Below are 11,994 nucleotides of genomic sequence, written 5' to 3'. Positions count from 1 at the left end.
TAATTAAGAGCCCTCGCTAACTGGCTTAAGCACTCCAGCAAGCAGTCCAACGAAATGGGTGATGAGGAACGGCTGGCTTGGCAAGCGATAGCAAGCTGATTGCTGCTGGTTGAAATGGCCGAGGAATTTTAAAAACAGATCGCAGGTACAATGGAGTGACACCCTATCCCATGGCAGTATGAATTAAGTTAAACTATTATTAAGTTAAATTTTACTAAAAAACCAAACCCAGAATGAGAATGACAGCTTTGCTTAAATAAATGCATATATACACTTGGTTATAAAAATCGCTAGAAAAGGTAAATTTTATCAGATTTCACTCCATATTTAGACATTTATTTAGTCTACAGCATCCAATCATATCTGAATCCAGATTTTGATGATATGCTACAATTATGTAATGCTAATCGATCGTGTTTCCAAGGCAAGGCGCGTTTGAGTAGGCCCAAACAAAATGGCGGCTTAAGTACCCAGCGAGGTGCAGTGGGCTGCCCAAGATGGCGGGCCGCCATATTGGTAAGCTTTTTTCGGGTTTTTTTTCCCTTATGAGCACCTTGTTAATCATCTTCAAAAAGGGTGTTATAACACATAAACACCCAGTTTTCAGTATTGCAATCTGTTGGAGGTCCAGGTGTATGCATGCAAAGTTTGGGTCCACTAGTTTTCATGGTTTTGGAGTTATGGAGGAGACAGATGGACAGACGGACGGACACTGCCCTTTATTATATATTTTGTAACAGTTTTTGACAGAACAGCGGCGTGAGCATGCCGAAGTCTAGGCCTAGTGTCAGGGTTGCTTATATCAACTTTATTTATTAGACATCCTACAGACGTAAATGAACACTCGTTTTACTCTGCGTACTTTGCACGTCATGTTCAGCGAATGTCACCTCCCTGTGCCTTGTATTTATTGTGATTTAAAAAAAAAACGTTTCCATACACCGACCTTGAGGCTCGGTTTGCAAGCCACCATCTACATTTCCAATACAAGAGACATAATTACTCTTCTTTTGGGTCTTCAGAGTCCTAAGGGTCGTTTGGGTCCTCTGGTTAATTTTGGTATTTTGGGTGCTCAAGCTCTTTTGCATCCTTGGGATCTTCTCGTTCATTTGGGTATTTAAGGGTCTTTGGGGGTCTTTTGCATCTTTGTGGTCTTTTGGGTTTTTAATGGTATTTGGTGTATTTTGGGTCTTTGGGGCTTTAAGGGTCTTGGGGTCTTTTCGGTCTTTTGGGTCTTTGGGGTCTTTATGGGTCTTTGGGGAATTTGGGGTTTTCAGTGTCTTTCAGGTTTTTTGTGTCCTTTTGGGTATTTTTGGGTCTTTGGGGTATTTTGGGTGTTTGGGGTCAATTGGGTTTTCAAATAATTTTCTGTCTTTTGGGCCTTTGGGGACTTCTGGGTTGTGTCGTTAACAGTCTACAGGGTATTTTGGGTCTTCGGGTATTTTGGGTGTTTAGGGTCTATTTGGTCTTCGGGATCAGGTGTGTCCTTGAGGTCTTAGGGTCTTTTGGGTATTTGGGTCTTACCAAAATGTTGGGTACTTGGGATCCATTGGGTCTTTTCAGTCTTTTGGGTATTTTGGGTCTTCAGCGTATCTTGGGACTTTGGGGAATTGTGGGTGTTTGAGGCCCATTGGGTCTTTTTGGTCTTTTGTGTCTTCGGGGTATTTTGGATTTTCAGAGTCCTTTGGGGTCTTCTGAGTCATTGGGGTCTTTTGGGTCCTCTTTGTCATTTGGGTCCTTGGAGTTGTTTGTGTCTTTTGGATCCTCAGGGTCTTTTGGGTCTTCTGTGTCTTTGGGGTCCATTGGGTCTTCAGGGTATTTTCAGTCTTTTGGGTATTTGGGGTCCTTTGGGTCTTCGGGGTCCTTTAGGTATTTGGGGTATTTTGGGTCTTCGGAGTATTTTGGGTCTTCAAAGTCCTTGGGGTCTTCTGGGTCCTTGGGGTTTATTAGGGTCTTCATTATATTTTGTGTCTTTAACAGTCTACAGGGTATTTTGGGTCTTTGTGTATTTTTGGTGTTTGGGGTCTATTGGATCTTCGGGGTCTTGTGGGTCCTTGAGATATTTTGGGTCTTAAGGGTCTTACCAAAATTTTGGGGTCTTTGGGGTACATTGGGTCTTCAGGATCTTTTCAGTCTTTTGGGTCTTCAGCGTATTTTGGGTCTTTGGGATATTTTTGGTCTTTGGGGTATTTTGGGTGTTTGGGGTTCATTGGGTGGTTTTGGTCTTTTGGGTCTTTGGGGTATTTTGGATCTTCAGAGTACTTGGGGTTCTTCTGAGTCCTTAAGGTATTTTGGGTCCTTTTTTCATTTGGGTCCTTGGGGTTGTTTGGGTCTTTTGAATCCTCATGGTATTTTGGGTCTTCAGGGTCTTTTGTGTTTTTAACAGTCTACAGGGTATTTTGGGTATTTTGGGTCTTTGGGGTATTTTGTGTGTTTGGGGTTCATTGGGTCTTTTTGGTCTTTTGGGTATTTGGGGTATTTTGGATCTTCAGAGTACTTGGGGTTCTTCTGAGTCCTTGGAGTCTTTTGGGTCCTTTTTGTCATTTGTGTCCTTGAGGTTGTTTGGGTCTTTTGGATCCTCATGATATTTTAAATCTTCAGGATCTTTGGGGTCCATTGGGTCTTCAGGGACTTTTTAGTATTTTGGGTCTTTGGGGTCCTTTGGGTCTTTGGGGTCCTTTGGGTCTTTGGGGTATTTTGGGTCTTCAGGGTATTTTGGGTCTTCAGAGTCCTTGGTGTCTTCTGGGTCCTTCGGGTCTTCTAGGTCTTCATTATATTTTGTGTCTTTAACAGTCTTCAGGGTATTTTTGGGTCTTTGAGTATGTTGAGTGTTTGGGATCCATTGGGTCTTTGGGTTATTCTGGGTCCTTGGGGAATTTTGGGTCCTCAAAGTCTTTTAGGTCTTTTAACCGGTGGACACACAGTCGTGTTCAATGATTGCCCCTTAAACCCCCCTGCTCAAATCCCTCGTAAAGCACTACTCAAAGCCTTTAAAACCTAGCCTTAGGAAGGGGGACACACAGATTGTGTTTTATATGGTAGATAATACTAGTGGGGTCACCATGGGAATCCCACGGGCATGGACGTGTGTGAAATTTGGACATATTGAGTTAGATGCTGCACATTCAGTTTTAAAAAATGGTTACTGGCAATTTATCATATCCACAAATGATGTAATCTACACAATTTATTTACTTCTGATAACATGTGAATGCATCTGCGTGCACATGGGAAATACAGTTTGCAATGTGTAATTACATCTCATGTAAAATGTGACTTCAAGAGCTCAAATCATCCCCCTCCCCGCCCCCATCCATCCCACATCACGCACACTGCACCGAGGAGTGGGTCACATACAGGGGAGAGTGGGTCACACATGGGGGAGAGTGGGTCACACACACGGGGGAGAGTGGGTCACACACACGGGGGAGAGTGGGTCACACACACGGGGGAGAGTGGGTCACACACACGGGGGAGAGTGGGTCACACACACGGGGTAGAGTGGGTCACACACACGGGGGAGAGTGGGTCACACACACTGGGGAGAGTGGGTCACACACACGGGGGAGAGTGGGTCTCACACACATGGGGGAGAGTGGATGACACATGGGGGAGAGTGGATGACACATGGGGGAGAGTGGATCACACACGGGGTAGAGTGGGTCACACGGAGGAGAGGATGTCACACACGGGGGAGAATGTGTCACACACGGGGGAAAGTGTGTCACTCACGGGGGAGAGTGGGTCACACACGGGGGAGAGTGGGTCACACACGGGGGAGAGTGGGTCACACACGGGGGAGAGTGGGTCACACACGGGGGAGAGTGGGTCACACACGGGGGAGAGTGGGTCACACACGGGGGAGAGTGGGTCACACACGGGGGAGAGTGGGTCACACACGGGGGAGAGTGGGTCACACACGGGGAAGAGTGGGCCACACACAGGGGAGTGGGCCACACACAGGGGAGTGGGCCACACACACACAGGGGAGTGGGTCACACACACACAGGGGAGTGGGTCACACACACACAGGGGAGTGGGTCACACACACACAGGGGAGTGTGTCACGCACACACAGGGGAGTGTGTCACACACACACAGGGGAGTGGGTCACACACACACACACACACACACACGGAGGAATGGGTCACACACGGAGCAGTGGGTCACACACGGGGGAGAGTGGGTCTCACACGGGGGAGAGTGGGTCTCACACGGGGGAGAGTGGGTCACACACGGGGGAGAGTTGGTCACACACGGGGGAGAGTGGGTCACACACGGGGGAGAGTGGGTCACACACGGGGGAGAGTGGGTCACACACGGGGGAGAGTGGGTCACACACGGGGGAGAGTGGGGGTCGCTTTACTCCTCCCCCCTCATTCCTTTCCAACTCCTCCTCACTCCTCTCCCCCTCCCACAGTCTCTTCTCCCCCTCCCTTTGTCACCTCTCCCCTCCCCCAGTCTCCTTTCCCCTCCCCCTGTCTCCTCTCCTCCTCCCCCAGTCTCCTCGCCTCCTCCCTCAGTCTCCTCTCCTCCTCCCTCAGTCACCTCTCTCCCTCCCCCAGTCTCTTATCCCCCTCCCCCAGTCTCGTCTCCCCCAGTCTCCTCTCCCCCTTCCACAGTCTCCTCTCCCCCTCCCCCAGTCTCCTCTCCTCCTCCCCCAGTCTCCTCTCCCCTCCCCCAGTCTCCTCTCCCCTCCCCCAGTCTCCTCTCCTCCTCCCCCAGTCTCCTCTCCCCCTCCCCCAGTCACATCTCCCCTCCCCCAGTCTCCTCTCCCCCTCCCCCAGTCTCCTCTCCTCCTCCCCCAGTCTCCTCTCCTCCTCCCCCAGTCTCCTCTCCTCCTCCCCCAGTCTCCTCTCCTCTCCCCCAGTCTCCTCTCCCCTCCCCCAGTCTCCACTCCCCCTCCCCCAGTCTGCTCACCTCCTTCCCCAGTCTCCTCTCCCCCTCCCCCAGTGGCCTCTCCCCCTCCCCCAGTCTCCTCCCCTCCTCCCCCAGTCACCTCTCCCCCTCCCCCAGTCACCTCTCCCCTCCCCCAGTCTCCTCTCCTCCTCCCCCAGTCTCCTCTCCTCCTCCCCCAGACTCCTCTCCCCCTCCTCCAGTCACCTCTCCCCCTCCCCCAGTCACCTCTCCCCTACCCCAGTCTCCTCTCCTCCTCCCCAGTCTCCTCTCCCCCTCCCCCAGTCACCTCTCCCCTCCCCCAGTCACCTCTCCCCCTCCCCCAGGCTCCTCTCCTCCTCCCTCAGTCTCCTCTCCTCCTTCCTTAGTCTCCTCTCCCCCTTCCTCAGTCTCCTCTCCCCCTTCCTCAGTCTCCTTTCCCTCTCCCCCAGTCACCTCTCCCCCTCCCCCAGTCACCTCTCCCCCTCCTCCAGTCACCTCTCCCCTCCCCCAGTCACCTCTCCCCTCCCCCAGTCTCCTCTCCCCCTCCCCCAGTCTCCTCTCCCCCTCCCCCAGTCTCCTCTCCCCCTCCCCCAGTCACCTCTCCCCTCCCCCAGTCACCTCTCCCCTCCCCCAGTCTCCTCTCCCCCTCCCCCAGTCACCTCTCCCCTCCCCCAGTCTCCTCTCCCCCTCCCCCAGTCACCTCTCCCCTCTCCCAGTCTCCTCTCCCCCTCCCCCAGTCTCCTCTCCCCCTCCCCCAGTCTCCTCTCCTCCTCCCCCAGTCCCCTCTCCCCCTTCCTCAGTCTCCTCTCCCCCTCCCCAGTCACCTCACCCCTCCCCCTCCCCTCCCCCTCCCCCAGTCACCTCTCCCCTCCCCCAGTCACCTCTCCCCTCTCCCAGTCACCTCTCCCCCTCCCCCAGTCTCCTCTCCTCCTTCCCCAGTCCCCTCTCCCCCTTCCTCAGTCTCCTCTCCCCCTCCCCCAGTCACCTCACCCCTCCCCTCCCCCAGTCACCTCACCCTCCCCCAGTCTCCTCTCCTCCTCCCCCAGTCTCCTCTCCTCCTCCCCCAGTCTCCTCTCCTCCTCCCCCAGTCTCCTCTCCCCCTCCTCCAGTCTCCTCTCCCCCTCCCCCAGTCACCTCTCCCCTCCCACAGTCTCCTCTCCCCCTCTGCCAGTCTGCTCTCCTCCTCCCCCAGTCTCCTCTCCTCCTCCCCCAGTCTCCTCTCCTCCTCCCCCAGTCTCCTCTCCCCCTCCTCCAGTCTCCTCTCCCCCTCCCCCAGTCACCTCTCCCCTCCCACAGTCTCCTCTCCCCCTCTGCCAGTCTGCTCTCCCCCTCCCCCAGTCTCCTCTCCCCCTCACCCAATCTCCTCTCCCCCTCCCCCAATCTCCTCTCCCCCTCCCCCAATCTCCTCTCCCCATCCCCCAGTCACCTCCCCTCCTCCCCCAGTCTCCTCTCCCCATCCCCCGTCACCTCTCCCCTCCCCCAGTCTCCTCTCCTCCTCCCCCAGTCTCCTCTCCACCTCCCCCAGTCTCCTCTCCCCCTCCCCCAGTCACCTCTCCCCTCCCCCAGTCTCCTCTCCCCTTCCCCCAATCTCCTCTCCTCCTCCCCCAGTCTCCTCTCCCCTTCCCCCAATCTCCTCACCTCCTCCCCCAGTCTCCTCTCCCCCTCTCCCAGTCTCCTCTCCCCCTCCCCCAATCTCCTCTCCCCCTCCCCCAGTCACCTCTCACCTCCCCCAGTCACCTCTCACCTCCCCCAGTCTCCTCTCCCCCTCCTCCAGTCTCCTCTCCTCCTCCCCGAGTCTCCTCTCCCCCTTCCTCAGTCTCCTCTCCCCCTTCCTCAGTCTCCTCTCCCCCTCTCCCATTCACCTCTCCCCTCCCCCAGTCTCCTCTCCCCCTCCCCCAGTCGCCTCTCCTCCTCCCCCAGTCTCCTCTCCCCCTTCCTCAGTCTCCTCTCCCCCTCCTCGGTCTCCTCTCTCCTCTTACTCCCTTAGTCTCTCCTCGCCCTCCCTCAGTCTCCTCTCCCTCCCCACTCCAGCAGTTGTTCCAATCGAGAAGGTACGGCAAATATTAGAGGTAATTGAACTTTTCTCTTGGAGCAACACAGTGTAAATCCACCCTTTGTTCTGTTCATTCATTAATGAAATGTTTCGCAGAACAGTACACACATGGTGACGTCATCGGACTCGGCCCATAATGATGATCTTCAACAATTATTACCGATACTTCATCCGGATTCATTATATTTATAGCTGCTCTTGTATATGTTTGCTGAGCACACATTACCTTCCAATGTCTTTGTTGCTCAGCATCCCGTGCAAGTCTGTATTATCGTTCATTGAATGTCTCGTTCTGTTCCCTCATTATTTTATTCATTTTGGAGATAGCATTTACAAACGCGAGTGGCGACACGTAAATGATGCTCTGCCCTTCTCCCCACGTGCAGTGTGCCTAATTGTAACTTTTTATTGTGACTACGTCTAAAGAATGAAACATTCCAACTATATAAAGAATACAGCTCAAATGGAAATGTCCCTGGGAAAAAAGTCTTATGGGCGGTGTATAAGAACATTACATTGCACCTTTCTGTCCCGCGAAAACCAAAGTTACTCTTTTCGTTACAGCATACAAAATGACATTTTAAAATTGAAGATTTCAAGAAAACTTCTTTAAAGTGTACGTGGACATAGCTTATAAAATAAGAACGAAAAATATCTCTCGGCAATTTCGCTTCTGTGTTTATTTATTTATTTATTTTACATATTTGAATTACATGTCAATGCACACGTGATATTGAGTTTCATTATTAATCATGGATGTGAACACGATTCAGCCTTGAAAACGCTGGTGAAAACAAAAACAAAACATCTGGAATGAATGGAAGTTTAAACAGGATTACCTTTACTTCCGTATAATAATGATGAATGACAATGATAAACTTAGAAAATAAGAACGAAGAAATATATGTCGGCAATTTCCCGTCTGTGGCAATACGTGAACGAAGTTCCGCCCCTTTCCCCGCATTGTTGACTTTTTATTGTGACTACGTCTAAATTAAACATTTCGTTGTGACGATGGAAAAGTCCACCGCAAACTTTTAATATATCTCGGCATTTTCCCGTCTGTGTTATTTTAGGCAGTGTGTGATATATCGTGCCGCAAATTTCTAAAATGTCTCAGCAATTTCCCATGTGTGCATGAATTTTCTCAATTATTGCTGAAACCGAGTCTGAAATCAGATGGTGAATTAGAGTCAAGATAAAGCCGTGAGGGAGCTTGAATGGCCTTTATGTTACAGGCCTTTGAAAATGCATTTTGTTCTATAAACGGTAACTTTCAACGAACTGTATTCCCGTTTTTTGCAACCGAGTCTAAAACCATGTTAGCGACTGTGAAAAATGAAATGAGATATCGAATTGGAGTTGGAATAACGCTGTCAGGGAGAGCAAGAGGCCTCAAAGGCCACCGTGGGCCTAACAAAAGAGGCCTCAAAGCTATGCGAGTAAACAAAATGGTGGTGATTTGTTTTTTAAGCCCCTCCCAGAATGGGTGTAGCCACTCCCACGGACAGACATATCACAGACAGACAGACAGACAGAATTACCTACGGAGAATACTATACATTAGAGAATTATATATATACATATGATGTTCTGACATAATGTTAAGCTGCCTGTCCGTTCTGCTATTTGGACATTAAAAACATAAACTCTTGCAAAATCATTATTTTGGACTGAAAATCTGGCCAGATTTCTAATTTCCTTTACTTTTCAAATTCAAGGTTGATAACCTCACCTTGCTAACTGTAACCCTCTCTGGTTACTAACCCCAGTAGTGGCATGAGGCTTCCTGAACAGCGAGCTTACAATGATTGGAGATCAGATCCATTAAAGATGGCTGGTTGGCAAATCACAAGATCAGTTTACAATCACATTTTCGATGTTGATTCGCTCTTAGTGGCATAATATTCAAATAATCTTTAACGCTTAAAATGAGCAACACCCATTATAAACGAAATACATTACATTGGCTGGTGACACATTAAGACATTACTTTAGAACTTTAAACTGAAGGTCAAAATTTAGCACAAAAGGCAAAATAAAGAGAGAATATTTTCGTTGAAACTTTTTTTTACAAACAAGATGTATTACATCTGCTCTAAACTTTCAAGAAAGAGAAAAAAAATCAATTACTTGCAGCACAAAACGAACATACATTATATCACTACAGACTACAATTCTGGCTAAAGCTGCCATGGGAATTCAATATGGCTGCCTGTGAACTTTGCACTGACATTGACATTTTATAATAAACCCAGGCCTGGTTCCACACCTCCGGGAATGTTTTTCCGTGCTTGGGATGCTGCTGGCGTGGTGGGTGGCGTGGGCAGCGAGTGGATTTTGGGAGCTGATCCCAGAGGGAGTCGTGCGCTGCGGAGGGTCGGCACGGAAGCAGCAGGTGCTCTCCTCCCACCTGGGGAGCCGTTACTCATGAGGGGCCGTGCCTCTTGCGCCTTCGGGGGCGTGCAGGTTGGAATTATCGGATGGGAACCGGATGTCGGGGGTGAGGGTGAGGTTCGTGGAGGGGTGGAAATCAGGGATGGGGTTCTGGGAGGGGAAGGGTATGTTTAATGCCAAGTGGAAAATCAACTGGTGCCAGAGTGCTTTGAGTGGTGTCCCCCCATTTTTTAATGTGTCTACATATTTGAGGAATTTCATCTTTCATTATTTTTGACTGCAATTTTTATGTTACCAAATAATGGCGACATTCTATCTCATGTTATGCAGTCAAAAGACCCTCCAGACTTGTTCTAACTGTTGATCTTTTCCTTAAAATTTCACTGACAACATTCTCGGTCTTCCTTCCAATCGAGCTGCATTGCAATGGCACATGTGGTACACACTTCCGAAATTACTTTCTACTTTTCACATTACCTTGTACAAATTCTACTCTGCTTCACCTCGTGCCATTTATCATTACCTGGTGCACGAGCATCACTCCGTTCACCAACAGCCTTCCATTGGTACCGTGTCCCGATGCCCTCCACCCCACCATCTTTCCTTCCCACCTTAATGGATGTGTTCCATCCTCCTCATCTCAGCAACAAATTGATTTCTTGTGTCCATTCTCTGCCTCTCCTCTATATCTGTCATGACAACCTGCAGTTCCTGACACCATCAATTCCTGTTGCCCTGTTCTCTACGCCATCAAGTCCCTGGAGAGTCCCCGCAACCCCTTTCCCCCTCCCAACACATCCTTCCAGGATAATCACTCACTTCAGCTACTGCCACCCACAGGAGCCCTCCCAATCCATCTCCGCTAGTCTGGTTCCTTGCGCATCTTTTGCTCTCTGGCTCTCACTCGCTCTGCGATTGTTGTAGATTTACTGTGGGACGTGAACTTTGAATGCTAAGGGAAGCTTAAATTATCATCGGCAATGCTGACAATTAACGTCTAAACTATCAGCAGGGGTTTTCGACCCTGGTAGTAAAATGTCAGTTTGCTACTTTTATGGCTGGATAATGAGGAGGGATAAAGCTTAAGGGGGAAATCTGAAAACAGACAATAACAATTGATCCGGTGCACTTTTTGGTCACGTGCCACAATGCTATCTTCTGCCTAATCCTAGCTTTGCCATGTGGTGCAGCTAGTCCATATTTTTAGCTATAATCCCGGATCTGTGTGAAATACCACCCGATCAGTAAAGTAAATCTTTGCTGCCCTGAACTACCAAGGCAGGCCAGTGGCCTCCACGTCGCGGCTCATCTCACCTGCATGTCTCCTTGCAGGCGGCTGTCGATACGCAGGCGAGCCTGGGCCTTGTGTTCTTTCCTGACACCTCCACTGCGGTCATTCACCCGACATTCGTACAGGCCCTCGTCTTTCTTGCGAACATGCGATAGTTGCAGGTAGTTTGAAATGTTGCTTCCCATCACCTTAATAGCCTGCACAGCAACCATCAGATTTACACTGATCACTTTGAATTAGGGTTAGTGTTTGCTTGAAGTCAAGGAGAACAGTTGCACCACCTGTGAAACCTCCCCTTTGGCAGGAGCATACCTTGTTAAACAGGGCCTTCATTAGAGGAAATGAGTTCATCGATATAGCTTTGGCAAAGCGACTCGAATTTTGGTATTTATTCAAATGAAGCCAACTGGCCAAATGAACTCAGCTGTGTATAATATGCCACGAAGTGATGTATTGAATAACAATATTATAATAAACGAGACAGACATTCAAAAAAAATTGTTTTCAAACTGAGGGTCAAATATTTTTATCCACTCGAATAAGAAGAATAAATAAAAAACGTTTATAGAACTTCTGCTGGAATTGCTTCCGATAAAACATCACATTTCTCCTCGAAGCGTCGTGACATTGACGGGTTAAAAGGCGACATTGAAAGCTCGAGGCAAACACTTTCATGGAGGCAAGTGGCACAGAGAGAAAGTGTATGGGAGAGAGGGAGAGAGGGAGAGAGGGAGACAGGGAGATAGACAGATAGAGAGACGGAGAGACAAAGAGACAGAAAGAGAGAGAAACAGACAGACAGAATCAGACAGACAGAAGCAGACAAAGACAGAGAGACAGCGACAGACAGAGAGAGACACAGAGACACAGAGAGAGACAGGCAGAGACGGACAGACAGAGAAAGAGAGACAGAGAAACACAGAGAGATAGAGACAGACAGAAAGAGACACAGAGAAAGACAGGGAGACAGAGACAGATGGAAAGAGACAGAGAGAGACACAGAGTCAGAGAGAGACAGTGAGGCAGAGAGAGACAGAGAGAGACAGAGAAAGATAGAGACAGACAGAGAGAAACAGAGAGAGCCAGAGAGAGACAGAGCGACAGAGAGAGACAGAGAGCGACAGAGACAAAGAGAGACAGAGAGAGGGATTTGCACTAGCTCTTCAAAGACAGCTTGCACACCACCAGCAGACATTAGATTAGCGACAAAGTGCTTTTCCACTTTTGCCAGACAGCTGTGCCTGGTGCTTCATGGCAAGTGGCAAAAATAAAGGAATAATTTGCAGTGGTATGAAGTTGGACTCAGTTGGGAGCATGCGTAATTGCCCCGAACATTGTGTCGTTGTCTGTTTCCCTGCAGCTTTGAGGTTTTCAT

The 11,994-nt window shown here is 49.6% G+C and overlaps 1 protein-coding gene across 5 annotated transcripts in view; it reads right to left on the bottom strand.

Annotated features, from left to right (window-relative positions):
- LOC137429687 (V-set and transmembrane domain-containing protein 2B) overlaps nt 1–11,994 on the bottom strand; it is a 67,351-nt gene that overhangs the window by 28,776 nt on the left and 26,581 nt on the right. For 2 of the 5 annotated variants that reach the window (XM_078779716.1, XM_068119821.2), the window contains 2 exons: nt 10,643–10,816; nt 9,204–9,344 (listed from right to left, as the gene is read on the bottom strand). In XM_078779716.1, the coding sequence (XP_078635842.1) occupies nt 9,204–9,344; nt 10,643–10,816 (315 nt within the window). Of the gene's footprint in view, nt 1–9,203; nt 9,385–10,642; nt 10,817–11,994 lie in introns of all 5 variants that reach the window. The other 3 variants (XM_068119819.2, XM_068119820.2, XM_068119822.2) reach the window with 2 other exon arrangements.

The sequence above is a fragment of the Myxine glutinosa genome, chromosome 6, assembly GCF_964187855.1.
Source record: "Myxine glutinosa chromosome 6, kmMyxGlut1.1, whole genome shotgun sequence".
NCBI lineage: Eukaryota > Metazoa > Chordata > Myxini > Myxiniformes > Myxinidae > Myxine > Myxine glutinosa.
The sequence above is the reverse complement of the archived record's forward strand: the minus strand, read 5'-3'. Positions and strand labels throughout refer to the sequence as shown.